At 34.7% G+C, this 20,463-nt stretch overlaps 1 protein-coding gene and 1 pseudogene across 2 annotated transcripts in view; one reads left to right on the top strand and one right to left on the bottom strand.

The window, feature by feature from the left end:
* The window catches only part of ZNF292 (zinc finger protein 292), a 74,506-nt gene that overhangs the window by 34,931 nt on the left and 19,112 nt on the right, over positions 1-20,463 (bottom strand). The window contains exons 2-4 of one of the 2 annotated variants that reach the window (XM_016207310.2): positions 3,562-3,716; positions 3,289-3,367; positions 879-1,014 (exon numbers count right to left, since the gene is read on the bottom strand). In XM_016207310.2, the coding sequence (XP_016062796.2) occupies positions 879-1,014; positions 3,289-3,367; positions 3,562-3,716 (370 nt within the window). Of the gene's footprint in view, positions 1-878; positions 1,015-3,288; positions 3,368-3,561; positions 3,717-20,463 lie in introns of those variants that run through there. The other variant, XM_087817492.1, reaches the window with a different exon arrangement.
* On the top strand, positions 19,518-19,859 carry LOC148093087 (non-histone chromosomal protein HMG-14 pseudogene; annotated as a pseudogene).

Below are 20,463 nucleotides of genomic sequence, written 5' to 3'. Positions count from 1 at the left end.
GAAGGGAGGTCATGTAGGAACAACCAACTTGAAGACAAGTTTGCAGATTAGTAGGGAAGCCTTCCAGAAGAGTTCACAAGGGCTCTATACTCCCTTCTCAGAGCATTCATAATTTGCTAACACACTACAAAATAGTTAAGAGCTTGTGATCAACCAACAGGAAAAGCTGCAGTAAACAATGGAAGCAGCTTATTTAATTCTCTAATTAAATACCTTGGGAAAGGTTAGGGTAAAAGCTGGGCACTTTCCAAAATAATCTCAAGAAAAGTACTAAAGACAACAAATGTGCCCTTGTTTGTGGTATATGCAATTTTTGAACTCTGAACATCGTTATACGTATTAGCGATTTAGCCATCTACTTCCAAAAGGATACCAGCCAGTTTGAGTTTAACTGGGATCTTTACTGCCAAGCTCATATAATAACAACATAGTTGGATACAAATAAGACTGAGCAATAAGCTGCTTGAGAAACAGTACTAATCTTAGAGACAGAAGACTTGAGAGTTCTAGCATTAATTTTGTATTCTTTTTTACAGAAAATCATTTAACTACCCTATTTCTGCATCTCCATCTGTCAAGTAAGTTAGTTATCAAATATAAGCCAGATTGCCACCTGTCAGGATGCTGTAAAGGGAATTCCTCTATTGAAAAGATGTTGAAAAAAATTTAGTTTTTCTGTAATGATAAGATTATAAAGTCCTAGATATACATCCTTCCCCCAAATAAAATAAAAATGAAGGGCCTCAAGCACCTTAAATAAAATGTAATTAAACGGTCCTTGTTTGGAATATCGATATGAATTATATCAAAACAATTTTAAGTACTTATTTTTTTTTGGTCTAATGATTCTTTTTTTTCTCTCTCTCTAGAAAATTTACCTTTATCCTTATCCAATGGTTCCTGGGAAAGAATAGTGCACAGTACCGGGTTTTTCCACACCCCAGTCTCTTGAGCTAGAGTAGCTAAAAAATGCAATTCACAGCTGCCATTCTCCATCAGCTTTTCATGAGCTACCTATAAATATTAAATAAACATCCAAAGAATTACAACAGATTTTTAAAAGCAAGCTTATCAGGCTTTAAATATAATACTAAACTTTTGAAAAATAAGACTTTTATCTTAAAATTTTCATGTCATATTACAAAATACTAAATTCCTTTACTTCTGATTTTTAAAGTCAAATCTCAAGGATAGGCATTATATCAATTATAAATTTTAAATAAAAACAATGTATTTTTATAAGTAAGTCTATATTATTTTCCCCCCAAAATCTAAATCAAGAGCAAAGTTATTTCTCAAGGAAGCTATCGAAATATTTATAGCATAAAAGGCCTTACACATTTTACATCCTCTGTGATAATAAAAAAATTTTCCCCAAAATTTCTACCATTAATAAGTGACAGATCTGCATCAAGGCCTAAGTGACAACTTACACGTATCTCAATAAGAGACTTAGGAAAAGAAAACAACTAAATGCATTAGTTGAAAACAACTAATTTCATTTGTTCATTCACTATATAGCCTTGGCAAAATCTTATTAAAGCTGACATGAACCTTGCTTATTAGTTTTCTCCAAATGTTCATACAATTGGCATATTCTTCAGGCCACAAAAGACCAATGATTTTTATTCAATTCAGAAAATGTTTACTGAAAATTTCTATGGACAAAGTACTGGGGAGGAGAACAACTAGTCCCTGCGTTTACTGGGCTTATCCTCTAGTGGGGTAAAGAAATGTTAAACAGTTAACACACAGCAAAATGAAAACAAATGCTGTTAAGCAGATATAAAATAACCCTGAGGAAGCTCTAAAATAAAAGTGTCATGGAAACTCTTAAAACAGCATGCTATGTTTATACAAAACATCTATTCCTCTACACCATAAAAAGGTTCCCATTGCAACAATTTCAAGTGCTTTAAGAAATTTTCTTTGAGCAACTGCAGAAAACTACCATAGAACAATTTAAACAGTTATTTCCTTCTCATTAACTCATTTTTAAAAGTATCGACTAAGTGCTATTGTTTCAAAAAGGAAAGTTTAGAAATTTATCTTATGCTGACAAAGAAAAAAAAATAAAGTAGCATGAAGGATTCAGTATTATATTTGTCTATAAACAACTTATTTAATTCTGTGATAGAGTGTCTCTGAATGCCAAACAGTGAGAAGTTCTGAATTATTTACCTAAAAATAAACATGCTAGGAAAAAACCTAAGACACAAGGAATGATATGCTGAAGTAAAAATTGCATGATCAAAAAGTTAGCTGCAATGTGACAAATAGGACAAGACACTTTCATTTCAACAAACAGTTTTTAAGTATCTATTATGTGTAAGACATAATAGAATTCTATGGTATTAAGATATGAATCCTACCTTCAAGAATTTTGCATTTGATGTAGAGCTTAATGCTTAATATTACATAGGAAAATTGATTTCTCTATAATGTATTTCACATGTTTCTAAAATTTGAGGCTAATTGTCTTTTATATACCTCCTACAGAAAAACATAAGGCCAATGGATATTTTAAGAACTCTGGCTACAGAAAAATAACTACACTTTTTAAAACTAGCTAGCAGGAACAATCTTTTTAACTAATTAATCAAAATTTACTTGAAGTTATAATGTATCCAGCACAATCTAGTGCCTGAAACAAAATTTAACATTCTTGAAAATGCTCCAAAATAACAAAGTGCAAAACTGTGCAATATTCGTCTAAGTAGAATAAAAATCATGAAATAAAAGAGATAAAGCATGTGCTTTCAACTCTAGGAAAAAAAGCATGTGCTTTGGAATGAAGAACCTGGGTTCAAATAACTATCTGTGACATTAGCTGCATAAGTATGGGCAAATAAATATTTTAGAGTATGAGCCTCAGTTTCCTCACCTTTAAAACGGGAAAAACATTCCTACCCCCACAAAGTTTTCATAAGAATTAAGTGAGATATGCTAAATTATGACAAAGCATACTGCAGATTTTCAACATTAGTTAAATTTTCTAAATACAAATGAGGACATTTTGTTTTGTGTTCCCTTACTGCTCTGGGAAAGTCCTTTAGTTCTCTGATCTTAAGGTAACAGTGCATCATTCAGCCGAACTATCTAAATGCATATATTCACTTAGGAAATATTTATTGAGCATCTACTACATGCAAGACACTAGTGTTAGTAACAGCAATTAAAGTTTGTCGCTACTTAGATGTTTTAAAGTTTAACCCAATAATTTATTAAGAATAAAGAAAACTAACTTAAAATGTACCTATATTAAAACTTATAGGTAAATATTCTCACCTGCACCAGTGTCTGAAATTGTTCCCACTGTTTGTTTGATAACTCAACAGGCAGACACAGTAGAAGTTCAACACAGCTTCTAAAAAATAGAAAATTGGTAAAATAATTAAAATTTAAAATAAATAAAATGAATAATTCTAACATGAATAATTCTAACATTATTAGATGTCCCACAACTAATCTATTTAAAATTAAACTATCATAAGGGCTAAGATATAAAGTTAAAACAAAAAAGCTACATCTAATTTTTTATTTACTCAAAGGTCTACTCACAATGCCAAGCGTTCCAGAACCAATGCTACATTTTCACATTCAGAGGTAAGATAAGGTCGGGCTTTAACATAACTTTGGATAGCCACTGTGTATACCTCCAATAAAGGTAAGGGATCTTCTGAAGTTTTCCATTTCTCTGCATATTCAAGGAGTGTCTGTTTGGGAAGGAATAATAAAAAGCAGTCAATGTAAATCAAAATTTACACTGAATAACTCTTTTCCTTTCCTCCCTGAGAGATTTAAAAAATAAAATATTCAAACTTATAAAACAACAGTCTTATTTCCAGCTCTCTACAGGAAAAAAAAAAAAGAGTCATAATGCATCCAACAATAGCATTATTTCATAATGGCTGGTTTTAAATAATGTAAGCATCATCTCCTCTCTACTCTAGTCAAAATGCCACCTGTCACCCAAAATTTCTAAGATTTAAGTTATTTTAAATAGCAAACACCTGGGCAAGTAATAATACTGGACAAGACAGGCAGTGAAAAATTTAAAAAAATATTTGTTTTCTAGTTTTTGTATAAGGAGCATAAAATTCAACACATAACAATAAAGGAATCACATATGATCGGAAAAACATGTAATTTTTCAGTTAATAAAAATTATAGTGCATAACCTATTACTGTCTTTTATGACAAGTTTTATCATTTAAAAATCATCTAACAACCTTTCACATGTAATCAATATTAAAGAATGATTATAAGGTCAAGTGATTTTTGTAATAAAGTGCTTATTTATTAAATTAAAAACACTTCTCATTCCTTAATGAAGCACATATTTCAAATTCACCTTATTAGAACTACCAAAAATTCACCTTATTAGAACTACAGCACTTTTATGCTGTTTATCCTACAGAATAAAGAGATGGAAGAAATTGGCTACAGTAATTAAACACCCACATGTTAAGACTCTATAACTACTAAAATCATGAGTTACTAAAAACTATCTAAAAGGTTCTACAATTATGCTAATTAAATGTTATTTTTATAATATAAAAGACAGCCACCATTGGTCCTCTTCACATTTCAAGGTTTAAGACTCATCAAGTGAAAATTCAGATGTCATTTCCTAGAAAAGAGGTTATTTTGAAGGAAAACTCCATGAGGGCTTGTATCCTCTGGCATACAGAAGCAGCTTTAAAAAAAAGTGTAGGTAGCTAGGAAGGAAGAAAAGACAGTAAGAAGGAAGGAAAGAGGAATTATATTCTAATACCAAACATTCAAAAGAAAACACATACTGCCTTGTCCTCTGTCTACTAACCTCTAACTAGCAGAAGTAGTAAGTGATCACAGAGCATAAGGATGAAAGGAAAAACAGAAAAGGTAATCTGGCAAATTAAAGAGCAACATAATAAAAACTCACTTTCTGAGTAATCATATATTCATAGACCCTGACCCCCTCCAACTTGGACAGAAGTGCAGGTAACGGAAGAGCCAATACTTGAAACTGGCATCTGAAGTTAGGGCAACCTTGTGGGACTGAGCCCTTTAACCTGTGGAGTCTGACACTAACTCCAGCTAGTGTCAGAACTGGACTGAACTGTAGCACACCTATTTGGTGTTGGAATGTTGGAGAAGTGGTATTTGGTGTTGGCAATAAAAACAATCTCTCATCAGGACTCAGAAAATCTAAAATTGCCAAATTAATGAAAAACACACACAACACAACCCTGCATTCTGGGATTCTTCTGTGATTATTCCTCTACTTCTAGGACTAAAACTGAGTATGATGTTTTGTGTCTAAAAATGTTACATGGGCAAATTTTGGCATGGTTGGTTTTAGTATTTTCCGTGGGCATTTTATGATGATGTGACAGAAGATGACCTCACTTATATCTTTAAAGATTTCCAAATTAACACCAACTATGCATAGAATTCTTACTTTGGCTTTCATCCATCTTTCTATACAAAGTTATTAAATAATATTTTTCTTTTCTAGAAAAACAAGTTTAGATGTCTAGGGAACTTCATGGCTGGCAAACACTCCCAACCTAATATGGATTAAATTGAAAACTTACGTTTTACCTATTAGTTCTCTAAGAGTAATGAATCGATTTCCATAGTACAGGGTGGGGCAAAAGTAGGTTTACAGTTGTGAGTACGTGAACTTTATTCTTGTATTATTATTTATTAATTATTGTATTATTTTTCCATATGAAAAACTGCAAACCTACTTATGCTCCACCCTGTCGCTTTAACTTCTGCTGGAAGAGAAAAGAAAATACATGAAACAGATTTCCCCAAAAGCTTTAAAAGAATAAGCTTCTTCCTTTTATTTCCCAAACCTCAGGAAAACTTAAAAAAAAAAAAAAAATCATATACAGCTATATATATCTACATTTCTTGACATGTCTAGCTCTGCAAGGGTACTCATACATAACTTCTTTGCTTTATGTAATTGAATTCTACTGTCCTCAGATGAGAGTTTTTTAACTTAATTCTAATATGTAATCAAAGATGAGTTCTTTTGGGCATAACAGAGTCCGAATTGATGAAAAGAATAATTGACAAATTACAGAATGCTAGGTCCAGAAAGCATCTCCTTCGACTTTATTTTATAATGAGTAAAGAGGGAGAGAAAACAGTTTCTGCTGAAAAGGAGACCATTTAGGTGGCCGTTGAATAGTCTTGGAATAATATAACTAAGGAGAGGGTAGAAGAAAAGAATGAGAGCAGATATGAGAAATGGTATCAAAAAGAAAACTGATGACATGCTCATACTGATTACATATACAGGAGAAGTTAAAAGGTTGGGTTAAAAGCAATTATCTGTATAAAGCTATGAGAGTTGATATTCATAGCCAATAAGTACAGTATACTGATGGTAGAGCTTACCTAGTTTCTCAAGACACTAAAGATCAGTAGAACGACTGTGAAACTGGAAGCATCCCCAACATGACCGGTTAATAAATTATGCTTCCCTCAATGAAAAGAGTTACTTATTTCCCTGGCCAGTGTGGCTCAGTTGGTTGGACCTTCATTCTTTATACCAAAGGGTGGAGTTTGGTCCCTGGTCACGACGCATATGGGAGGCAACCAATCAATATTTCTCTCTCACATAGATATTTCAAAACAAAAAGAGTTATCTATTTGTACCTACTGACTTAATCTATACAAGGGCTTTCAGGTGGTAATCCCACAATGATCAGACTCGTTCCTTTCACAGGATTATAATTCTGTTTTACAGAGGACTAATTAAAGGGTCCAGTGACCTGCACAATATTAATACAATTGGTAATTAGCAAAGCCAGGCAAAGCCTCACTCTCTGTGAAACGTTCTATCCGCAACAAATACTGATTGTGGTAATGAACAGAACTATAAATCTGTGGAATTACAAAATGCCTTTTACTTATATTATTTCAATTATTCCTCATAACTCCATGAGGTTAAATAAATACAAATTATCCAATTTGCCAGCCACAACAGAATTAAATAACTTGACTTCATTATCTGTTAAGATTATTTTAGCTTAAAGAAAGAAAATCCAACTCAAAGCAGCATAAATAAGAAAGGTTTACCACATAACAGGAAATTAGGAAAAAAGGCCAGTTCCAGGATTAGTGCAGTAGCTCAACAATATCTTCAAGGGTCCACCATCAACAGATGATGCCTCCACCCAACACCCAGGTCTCTAGGAAGAAAGTGAAACAAGCTTCTTACCCAGACTCAGCAATAACCAGGAGAAAAGATGAGGCCATCTCTTCATGTGCATCTCTTTTAGGAACAAGGAAACATTTCCCAGAAACTCCCAACCCACCCAATTCCCATCAGTAGATTTCTCATCGGGTCTCAATGGCCAGAACTGCATCACATACCTATGTCAAAAGTCACACAGCCATACTAAAATCCTATGGCTGACTTTAAAAAAAAAAAAAATCCACACCGGAGCATATGTTTTTATTGATTTTTTTTTTTTAAGAGAGAGAGACATCAATGTGAAAGAGAAACATCGATCAGTTGCCTCCCATACGTGCTCCAACCAGGAATTTAAGCTGAATCCTAGTTATTCCCTGACTGGGCTGATCAAACCCAAAACATGTTGGTGTATGGAACGATGTTTAACCAACTGAACCACCTGGCCAGGGCCCCAAGGCTGACTTTTAAACCTATGAGATCCCACTCTCCATGGTTAGAGATAGGGCCTGCTTTGAAAATGTGTGAATAAAATCAGGGTTTTATTAGGGAAGTGGGGGAGAGGGGCAAACTCTCGCACCGATTGTCTCACCAATGGTTTTTAATCTATCATCTCCTCAAGAATGAATAAGTAAATGTGTGTATATGTATGTTTATATTTATATACACATACACAAATAAAGATAAAAGTCCTTGTGATCCAGTTTGAGGGATGGTACAGAGAACAAGAGATAAGAGAAAGAAACCCAGGTATTCCTACAAGGCACCACATTGCTTCCATTAATGGATAAACTAGAAACTACGTATGGTAAGAAAATTTAAAACTGTGTTAGTTATATGGAGAACGACTGATGGGAATCAGGATGCCTAATCTGGGTAACAAATAACATTTACTGAATATTTCCTATATACTAGGCACTGTTCTGAGAGCTTTGCATGTATTACCCACTAGTAATTAGGTAAATTATAGTAATATGCTTTTTTAAAAATTTTATTCTCACCAGAGGATATGTTTCCATTGATTTTACAGAGAAGGGAGAAAGAGAGACAGAAACATTGATGAGAAACATCAATCGGTTGCCTCCCATACATCTCCAACCAGGGGTTGAACCTGCAACCTAGGCATGTGCCCTGACCAGGAATCGAACTCCCAAACCTTGTGGTGTATGGGACAATACTCCAACCAACTGAGCCACTCGGCCAGGGCAGTAATATGGTTCTTTTAAAAATGGACAAACTGAGGCATAACCAGGTTAAAGTAACAAGCCCCAAGACCACAGAGCTAGTTAAGAGGAGGAGAGAAGATTCAAACCCCAGTAGTCCAACTCCAAATTTTAAATTTTTGACTAATACGCTCTACATTTCTGGACAAATGGAAATTTAATTCACAGCCCACATCACAAATATTAAACTTGTCACATAAGAGAAGAGTTAGTTTTATTCTGTGTGGTCTCAGGGCAAACCAGGAGCTCTAGGTTAAAGTTTGAAAAAGATATACATTTCTGCTTCCCACGAGGCAGAAACCTCAAACAATTAGAGTTAGCCAAAAATAGAACAGGTTAGCCTCCTGGGACAGAAGGTCCTAGCACTGAAGCTATTCAAGCAGGAGCAAGATGACTCTAAGTTCAGAAAGCTGCAGAGGAGTCACATTTTGGAAACACATTCCATCATACCAGAAGAAACTACACCAGTGTGTAATGTGAGTGTGCGGGGGAGGGTGGCCTCATACAGGTTTTGATTGATGTATATGTTGCTTAAAAATAATTTTAATTAGTTTTGTAATATTTAAAAAGAATAAGTATAACATAAGACTTAGATTTTTGGAAAATCAGGCAACCCATATTCCAGCATGGCAACAAATGGCTGGAGTGAGTGATAGATGAGCCAAGCTCCCTGACTGAGACCAGGTATGGGCTCTCTGATTGCTAAAGCTTCACCTAGCTGCCTCCCTCTATAAGGTACCTACTGGACCCCTACTGGTATTTGTGGTGACACCCTCTATTCTCTAGTGTGTATTATGGACAAGCCTGAGACAGGAGAAAAAATACAAACAAAAGAAAGGTTAAAGGATCATGCTCTAAGATCTCCAACACAGTATTTCTTAACCTCGTCTTCATTATCATCCTCTCCCAAGAAGCCTTTTGACTTTTTTCCCTAACTGTCCCCCATCCCCAGTGACATTTAATACTACAGATATACTGTAGTATATCTGTTTATAGGCAACAAAGTATCTAAGATGTACATACATATTTTTTTGCTCCCCAAGAGCCAACTTTTGCCCCCTTAGGAAAGAAACTGCATGTTTCAACATTTGGCTCTTAAGGTGATTTCTCATCTAAATTTCCCTTAGTTCCTCTAAGGATTATTAGGAGAAAAAACAGAAGAGGAATAAAACCACAGTGTTAAATTTAGTGAACATGAGGATTAATTACATTATTGTTGTATGTAAAGATAAATATAGTGGAGTACTGAGTATGTTTATACGGTTATACTCATGTTTCAGTTCCAATTTTTTTAAAAAAAAATCTATCTTTATTGATTTCAGAGAGAGGAAAGGAGGGGGAGAGAGAGATAGAAACATCAATGATGAGAGAGTCATTGATTGGCTGCCTAGCCCGCAACCCGGGCATGTGCCCTGATCGGGAATCGAACCTCGATCTCCTGGATCCTAGGTCGATGCTCAACCGCTGAGCCACGCCCGGCCGGGCTCCAATTTATATCTAGGATTCTCTAGAAGTTCTCAAAAGTTTTGGTCTCATGACACTTTATTCTCTTAAAAATTACTAAGAATCACAAAGAATTTTTGTGTATGTAGGTTACAACTACTGATATTCACCATATTAGAAATGAAAACTAAGATTTTCAAAGTATTTATGAATGGAATTAAAATAATAAACCCATCACATGTTACTATAAGGTATTTTTAATGAAAAGAAACATTTTAAAAAAATTAGAACAGTGGCATTGTTTTACATTTTTCAGATCTCTTCAATGTTTGACTTAGTTGAAAAGAGCAGGCGTCATCTATTTCTGCATTTAATCTGTTAATATATCACACGTCGTGTAGCCTCTGAAACACTCCATTGTACATGAAGTAAAGAAGGAAAATATCTTATAGTTTTGATCTTTTGGACCCCCTAAACTTTTGGTGAATGTGTAATAATACTCTTTAAAACTTCAAAGTTATTAAAATTTATTTTAAGGTTTTTGTGGAAAAATTAAGACACATATTTTGCACCTTGCTCTCTCCAAACTGCATTAACACAGTAATTGTTTTATAAGTGGAATAAATTACACTAAGACAATAGTAATGGAGGAAAAAGAAACATAATTTTAAACACTGGATAAGCATATGAAGATTGGCACTCTAGGCTTTACATAAAGATACTAACTCTGCAGAAATCACCAAAGGGCTCAAGAATGGAGAGCATTAGGTGCCTCTGAAAATAGGGTAAAGGTGGAGATAAGAATGAGGATTGGCTGAAAGTCTATTTCAGCAGTTAAGCCTCCCAGATTTCCCCATTCCTCCCCATAGCCTGGTGACCTAAACTAGCACTACTTCTCTCTATCCCCAGCAGAAGTTTATTTTGTACAGAAATTTTTAAAAAAATGGTGTCCAGCCGGCTTGGCTCAGTGGTTGAGCATAGACTCATGAACCAGGAAATCAAGGTTCAATTCCCAGTCAGGGCACAGGCCTGGGTTTCGGGCTCAACCCCAGCAGGGTGCATGCAGCCGATCAATGACTTTCTCATTATTGATGTTTCTCTCTCTCTCTCTCTCTCTCTCCCCCCTTCTCCCCCTCCCTCCCTCCCTCCCTCCCTCCCTCCCTCCCTCCCTCCCTTTTCCTCTCTCTGAAATCAGTAAAAACATGTATTTTTTAAAAAGTATCTGTACACAATTGAGGAGCGGTATCTTACCTTTAACAGGGCAGTAAGTAACCTACACATACCGACTACATAGAGACAGCTCCCTTCTCAAATCCTTTCCCCCAAATCATGGCCAGACCCTCAAGAGTCCTTAGCTGAGTCTCCCTCTGGGAACTCAAGAGAAAAGACTCAAAGATTCTGGCACCAGGTGTTTCCCAGGAAAGAAACCAACTAAGTTCCCTTATTGTGAAGACTATAATAATTTGTGGCCTTATACCTCTCAATCAGTTTTCAATAAGTATACCTTTGAATGTGGATAGCTAAGGACTGCTAGACATTAACAGATGAAAGAACAAAATAAGCACCTTTTCACAAAATTTCAGAGCTCCAGGACAAAGAGAGGATCAAAATAAAGTTGGGAGAAGCAGAGAACAGCAGACTTCTCAACAGCAACACTGGAGATCAAAGGAACATGAAGCAATGCATTATAAACGGAGAGGAAGTTATTTCCACCTATCATAAATATTAAGACAGAAAAGTCATTTTCAGATATGCAAGTACTCGAAAATGTCACCTTTTAGGCACATTTTTTTAGGATGCTACTGAAGGGGAAATTTCACCAAAACAAGGGGATAAACCAAGAAAGGAATGAGAATGGTATCTGGGGAAAAAGGGAAACTAACACAAGGGAGAAGCGATAAAGATCCCCCAAAGATAGCTATGTACTGACCCTGAAGAATAACTAGAATATGAGTATAACTCAGAGTATAAATAGAGTATGGATCTAGGAGAAATTTCTTCAATATGAACTTAAAAGACTATTTAATGTGCCTGAATAAGCTGAGAGGAAATTTATACAACTAAGAGAATTTGGATTGAATTAGTGATTATAAATACACACACACACACACACACACACACACACAAATACTCAATTAAGGAAATAAGATAATTTAAGTCTACAGAAACCTGCCCTCAACAATTAAGAGAATGCACATTCTTTACAAACACAAATGAAACACTTAACAAAAACTGACTACAAACTAGGCCACAGAGACAGTTTACAAGAAATAAGAGTTAATATCAGACATTTCACATTCTTTCAACACAATGCATGTTTGACACTTATCTATTTGTAATGCTCACAAGTGACTCTAATTTCTTAAGAAACATGATGTAATGGAAGTAGAGATTAAAAAAAAAAATGTCTAGAACATGACCTAGAGAGGAAATGTTTGTGGAGTCCATCCATTAAATTAATTCTCACAATGCTAAATAACTCTTTCCATATAGGATGCTCTAAAAATGACAATTCTGACTTCAATTTAGTCTCCACAATATGTCTGACTCTGTACATATATTCCAAACATCACGACAGCGTGTCTAGTTGACCTGTACCGTTACATCATGACTCCAACAGTCTAGTAGTAACAGTGTAGGTAAATACATGGCTCAAGTCTAGAGTGATGATTTCATTCCATCAAACAGCTTAACACCATATGGCAGATCCAAAATCCTAGAGAGGAAATCCTCTACCCAGAATGTAACCCTAATATCTCCAGGGACCTACAAGCTCAAATATGTACATAATCACATTCGAAGAAGCAGAGTCAAACTGCCATAAGCAGTAACAGCATGAGTTTCAATCTCAACTTGCTAGGGCTCAAACAGAGTACCATAGTCTACTGGCTATATCTATCATGAGCCAATTAACTGCCAATTATATGACATCCCTACTGCTATGAACAGAATATGTTTAAATACTAACCCCAAAGATGATGACATTAGGAGGTGGGGCCTTTGGGTGGTGATTCGTTCTTAAGGGTGGAGCCCTCTTGAATGGGATGATGGTCCTCAAACAAGATGCCCAAGAAAGCTCCCTTGCCTCTTCCATCGTGTGAGCCACAGTGAGAAAACACTGTAAACCAGGAAGCGGGATTTCACCAGATACTGAATCTGCTATGCCTTGATTTTAGACCCTCACGCTCCAGAACTGTGAGAAATGACTTTCTGTTGTTTAAAAGCCAACCAGCTTATGATGTTTTTGTTATAGCAGCCCAAACCAACTAATAGGTACACCTAACTTTAGAACATGAAATACAATGGCAGAAAGCTCAGTTTAAAAGGTGCTCAATTCCTTTCATTTCTATAATCTATAATAACTATCCTGGGTGGTAATAAAATACAGCAGAAACCAGTTTTTATTTAGTCACTTATATTCACTAACCCACAAAGAACTTTCTGACTTAAAACAAATTTAAAAATTACTTCCTTTTCCTGGGAAAAATGTTAATCAACACGAGCTGCACTATGAAAGATTGTGATCCATTCTCACCATAACAAATGGTACCAAGACAACTGGATATCCACATGGAAAAAAATGAAATGAGACACTTAACATCATATACAAAATTTAACTCAAAATGGACAATACTTAAATAAAGAGCTAAACCTACTATTTAGGGAAACAGTTCTTAGATACAACAATGAAAGGTATCATGTATAAAAAGTTTATAAACTAGATTTATCAAAATTAAAACTTTTTGCTGCTCAAAAGATTCCATTAAGAAAATGAACAGACATAAATTTAGTAAAGTTGCAAGATGCAAAATCAACATACAAAAATCAGCTGCGTTCCTATGTACTAACAACAAATTATACGAAAGGAATTAACATAACAATCATATTTATAATAGCAAAAAGAACCCAATTAAAAAATGGGCAATGGAACTAGATAGACATTTTTCCAAAGACATACAAATGCCCAAACAAGTATATGAGAAGGTGCTCAATATCACTAGCCATCAGAGAAATACAAATGAAAAAATTAATGAGCCCTGATCAGGTGGCTCAGTTTGCTGGGGAGCATCATCCCATACACAAAAAGGTTGCAGGTTCAATTCCTAGTCAGGGCACATACTTAAGTTGCAGATTCGATTCCTGGCTGGGGTACATACAGAAGGCAACCAATAGATTTTTTCTATGTCTTTTTCTTTCTCTCTCTCTCTCTCAAATCAATAATAATAAACATACAACAAAAACCCATATCCCCAAGTGAGGATTAAAAAAAAAAAGTCTTATTAAAAAAATTAATGAGATATATCACCTTACACATTAAGATGGCTATTGTAAAAAAGACAAGATGTAAGTGTTGGTGTTGGTGTGGGTGTGGAGAAAAGGGAACCCACGTACACAGTTAGTGGGAATGTACACTGATACAGCCATTATGGAAAACAGTATGGAGGTTCCTCAAAAACTTAAAAATGGAACTACCATATGATCCAGCAATCCCACTTCTGGATATACATTTGAAGGAGATGAAATCAGTATCTCGAAAAGGTGTCTGTAATCCCACGTTCACTGTAGCAGTATTCACAATAGCCAAGACATAGAAACAACCTGTCAACTAATGATTAAATGAATAAGGAAAATATGGTACATATATACAACAGAATTATTCAGTAATACAAGAAGCAAATCCCATTTGCTACAACATGGATGAACGTGGAGGATATTATACTAAGTGATTAAGTGATATAAGCTAGACAGAGAGAGAAATACAAATACTGTATGATTTCACTCATATATGTAATCTTAAAAAGAAAGAAAGTCGAACTCAGAGAAACAGAGAGTAGAATGGTGGTTACCAGGGACTGGGGATTGGGAGATTTGGTGATATGTTGGCCTAAGGGTACAAACTTTCAGTTATTAGATGAATAGGTTCTGGGGATCTAATGTACAGCATATCATGACTAGAGATAATACTGCATTGTATATTTCAAATTTACTGAGAGAGTAAATCTCAAGTGTTCTCACACACATGCACACACAAAATGGAAACTATGTGAGGTAATGGATATAATTAGCTTGATTATAATCATTTCATAATGCTTATGAAATCATCATCTTGTATACCTTAAATATATACAGTTTTATTTATCAATTTTATCTTAATAAAGCTGGGGAAAAGAGTATTTCTCACTAAAAAAAGATAACAAAATGAAAAGACAAGACATTGGCTGGGAGAAAATGTTTGCAAAGGATATATATAATAAAGAACTTGTATCCAGAATAAAGAACTACTACAACTGTGTAATAAAAAGACAACCCCTCCCCCTAAAAATCAGCAAAAGTTTAAATGGACAGTTCTCCAAATATAACAAATGGCTAAAAAGCACATGAAAAGATGCTCAATATCATTAGTCAAATGCAAATTAAACCACATAAAATCAATATACATCCACTAGAAAGGCTGTAATTTAAAGACATTATATTGCCCCAGCCAGTTCGGCTAAGTGTCAGCCCATGGACTGAAGGATCTCAGGTTCAATTCCAGTCCAGGGCATGTACTTGGTTGCAGGCTTGATCCCTGTCCAGGTCAGGGCACAAGTGGGAGGCAACCAGTTGAGGTGTCTCTCTCCCATTGATGTTTTCTCTTTCTCTTTCTCTTTCTCTTTCTCTTTCTCTTTCTCTTTCTCTTTCTCTTTCTCTTTCTCTTTCTCTCCCTCCCCTCTACTCTCTAAAAAAAAAAAAAAAGAAAAAGAAAAATCAATGAAGAAAAAATCCTCCGGTAAGGATTAAAAAAAAAAAGTATGTGAATGTTCACAGAACACTAACTGGGAACAAATCAAATGGTATAGATGAATAAATAAAAGGTAATATATCCATATCGCTGAATATTATTCAACAATAAAAAGAATAAAAAAGCTTTTATACCATTTAGTGAGAACATTCATATACTTTGCTGTATGTTTATGGGATGCAACCCAAAGTTCCTCTGAAGATACTGTGTAACATACAGTATATGTATCATAGTACTTTGAAAACTATAAAATTAGGAATTCTGAATCACATCTGGCCTCAATGGTTTCAGAAAAGGATTGTGGAATTTACAGAGAATTAATAACTTTACTAAGCCCATCTAACACATTTAAATATTTTATAGCTTACGAGAACCTATATTAACCAAAATCCATTTCCCAGCTACAAATTTGTCCTTGTTTTAATATTTTAAAAATGGCTGAACATGAAGCACACAGTATGTAGTAGTGACCTGGTTATTTCATGATTTAAATTTTAAGCAAATTAGTGTTATTTAATACACAGGTCCCTGGCTATGTGAATTTTCTACTGGTTTAACTCATGAAATGTATAGAAACAATACAAAACTAAGGAAAAAGAAAATATCAATCAATATATATTAAACACTGCTTAAAACATTAACATTTAAAATCTTTCCCCCCCAGAAAACATTAACTACAAATCAGAGGTACTTATATAAAGGACTTACAAATATTCCTAAAATAGAAATTATATGAAAACCACTTGAACTGTAGCACCCTTGTAACCCAGAATCAGAGATGAAAAACAAAAACTTCCAAAAGGCTTCTCCATCACAAAGCATATATCTATAAAAAAGAAATTTCAAAACTCCTCAGCTGTCAGGAATATAAAAAACAAAAATTAAAAGCAGCAAAGAGACACCATTTCACCAAAGTGGAAAAAAACACACAAAGCTTTAAAAACAACCAGTGTTGTAGAATGTTTATCAGTACAGTCTTTTGGAGGTCAATGTGGCAATAGAAACATTTTAACATGCACATACCACTAAACCAAAAATTCTGGTTCCACAAAACAATCCTAACCAAATACTGTCACATACGTACAAAGATATTGAAAGAATATTTTTACACTTTCTGTAACCCCAAATATTGGAAACACCCTAAATGTCACTCATAGAAGATTGTTTAATAAATTATGGTATGTTCATACTATAAAAGGTTTATTATATACATATACACACACATATATATTTTAATTTATTGATATGGAATAATGACCAGGATATATTATCAGGTGAAAAAATTGTACAGTACAATATGTATTATATGATCCCACTACTGTATGAACATATAAATGAATTAAATTTATGTGAATCCATAGGTGCATGTCTAGAAAGATACTTAATTTTGTAACTAGTTACCTCTGGAGCAAAGAATAGAACAGATAGAGAGGGTAACACCTTTGTACTGCTTGGATTTTTAAATAAAAAAATGTTATTTTTATAACAAAAAAAGGAAATAGTAAAAAAAATGGAAAAACTATTAATACTATGTACTGGAGAGTTAAGAAAAACTAATCACACACAAATATTTTATCTGATTTAAAGGATACTTCTATCTAGAAAACTGTTAAAATTGAATTTCAAAAGATGCTAATGACTAAGTTACATTTCTAGGGATATATTACCACCCCACCCCACCCCAATGACTTCACTGACTCCTGGTAAATCAACCTCTCCAGGCAGATTATATACGAGTTCAATTTCTAGAAAGGAATTTTAATCACTAAAAAAACTAGAGTTGATCCAAGGAAAAACAACCATATGTCTCAAAGATGTTTACTTGCCATTTAAATATTTCTTTAAAAGAAATTTTCTGCAGTCTTTTAAAAAATATATATCCACTGGCCTAAGAACTCTATTGCTTGGTAAATTTCCCTGTAACAAGCAAGGGACTTTTTCACTCTTTCAAGAACTTCAAATTCTTCTCAAGTCTTCTATGTTGACAATGTTCACTTCCAAGATAATGTTTACCAATGTCTCTAAATATACTTGAATAAGAATGCTGAGAGTAGGGCACAGCCATAATAGTTAGAATTTTGTTATTTATGGAGTTTTAAGGTTAGCAAGGGTGTAAAACTGGAAGGATTATCTATATATAAACCTTAACCTCTATTTAAAAATTTTTCTTCTAAATCAAGTCATATTGTGCTAAAACACACAACATGCATGCACGCGCACACACACACAGATTGGGGGGCTGCGTGTCAAAGGAACACAAGTAACTGAAAGAGCTCCCAATGGCCAAAGCTAGAACAATTTGAGCAACAAAATATAATAGTATTAGACTATAACCTAAAGTACAAAATAAATTATCCACAAGTCTGAAATAATATAAATGACTGAACAAATAAGTAAATTTAGGAAAAGAGACAAACCTCCCATTTAGAAGAATTCCAAATAATTTATCTAGACTCCACCCTCAAGGAGGTAGAGCATAACTTCCCACTTCTTAAGTGTGGGCTGTACATAGAGTACAGTATGCAAGGGTGAAAAAAGAATAACTTAACACTGAAGAAACCTAACTAACACTACTACTAAGCCAGGTGATCAAAGTTAACATCAACAGTGTTAGGTCATGTTAACATGTACCCTTAATATGACTACAATGACAATGGCACTTTACCTGTATGGTCTCCCTGCCAAAAACAACAGCCCCAGTCTAATCAAGAGAAAAACATTAAACAAATTTCAATTAAGGGGCATTCTATACAAAACCTGACCAGTACTCCTCAAAACTCAAACACAAGAAGTCTTAGAAATCATCATAGTTTAGAGGGGCTTAAAGGAGATATAAGACAACTATATGTAATATCGTATCCTTGATGGGATCCTGTAACAGGTAACAGAAAAAAAATTAAGAGAACTACTAAGGAGCCCTGGCTTTCCTAAGTGGTTAGAGCATCAGCCCAAGCACCTAAGGGTAGTGGGTTCAAGTCCTGGTCAAGGGCAGGTCCCTGGGTTGCAGGTGAACTCCCTGCCCCCATTCAGGGCACGTGCTGGAGGCAACCAGTAGGCAACCAGTCAATGGGTCTCTCTCATATTGATGCATGTTTCTCTCTCCCTGCCGCCCTGCCACTCTCTCTGAAAAGCAACAGAAAAAATACCCCCAGGTGAGGATTAATTAACATAAACAAATAAATAAAAATAAATACAAAAAATTACTAAGGACATCTGAACAAAGGATAGACCAGTTAATGATAATATTTCAATACTGGTTCATTAATTGTGGCAAATGTAGCATACAAATTCAAGATGCAACTAATGTGGGAAATCGGCTATGGAGTGATGAGAATCCGCTGTATTGCCTTCACAATGTTTCTGTAAATCCAAAACGATTCTAATAAAAATTTATTTTAAAAATGATTTGTAGTTTTTTAAATCCCTCATTATGATGTTCATTTTCAAACTTGATATTTGGCTATTTTTACTTGAAAGACAACTGAACTAAATTTTCTAAAATAATCAAAAGGTAATACAATACAGCTGGCCACGTATTAATCTAAACTTAAGAATTTTTCTTACATAATGAAAACAAGTTAAGCAAGAATACTAATATTCTCAAAACTAATTTTAACATGTTTGTTTTTACAACTTTAATCACCTAAGTTTCAAGTTAACATGGTTGCAAGCTAGTGTTATCTGATTTGCTCTCCTCTATCATTGCACTCAAAGCTCATTAAATAACCCTTGGATATATACAATGTTTAAATATTTCTGAAAACTCAGAATATTGGTTTAAAATCTGTCAGATGGCAGGTCCCAGCAGCTCGGAGGCAGGAGAAGTGGCAGCAGCCAGGCAGTTCAGCTTCATGAAGGTGCTCAGTGCACCATGGCCCTGAGGCACCCTGCAGCACTGTGCTGCCCAGGTGCCAGGATTCCCAAGAGCAAGGTCAGCTCTGCCCAGGGGTTAGCAAAGGAATTCAAGAGGAAATCTGTGAGGTTTTTAACTATACCTGCTCCCACAAAAGTGGAAACAAAGCCAAAAATTCGGCAAGAGAGGATAAATCTGCAGACAAAAAATTGCAAACAAAAGGGAAAAGGGAAGCAAAGGGAAAACGGACCAAAGTGACTAAGAAACTAAGGAAGATTACCTGCAGTAAAGGGAGAAACTAAAAACGAGGTGAGTCCAGCCTCTGATAAAAAAGCAGGAGAGAAAGCCAAGTCTGATTAATCTCATATACCATGTCTTATCAGTGGTCCCTGTCTTCTTTCTTGTACAATCCAGAGAAATACTTTTATCAACTATTTTGTAAATGCAAATTTTTTAGTAGCTCTAGGAACCTTTCTTAGTAGGAAATTCCACCTCATCCCATTTTTCAAGTGTAAATGTTTTTACTTTTTTAAAGAGGTGAAATCATTTGCTGGATGTTAGTTGTTGGTGCAACCAGAAAATTGTGGAATGCTGAATATGACAGCTTTGATTGTCTTGGATGTTAGCTTAACATTCCATAGGTAGGGATAGTTTTTATATCCTATAATACAAAGTATACTAAATGGCAATTGGAGTCAGTTATGCATTTAATATATCTTGAACATTTTAAATTACTTCTATTCCCATGTTTTTGGTAGAACTGTTTCCTAAAGAAAATCATACTCCCTGATTTTGGCTCCCCCTGTAAGAATTTTGTGCACTCTAACATGTTTGGTGTGGTAGTCTGTCTAGTTTTCCTAGTAACTTTGTTAACGTGCTGTGAAAGATTGAAAATTTGATTATGTAATGTACATGATATTAAATTGTGAATTAGTGGGACTTTGATGTAACAGCATATCAACAT

This window comes from Miniopterus natalensis, chromosome 5, assembly GCF_054644295.1.
Source record: "Miniopterus natalensis isolate mMinNat1 chromosome 5, mMinNat1.hap1, whole genome shotgun sequence".
Lineage (NCBI taxonomy): Eukaryota > Metazoa > Chordata > Mammalia > Chiroptera > Miniopteridae > Miniopterus > Miniopterus natalensis.
This window is presented reverse-complemented; position numbering and strand designations above follow the sequence as displayed.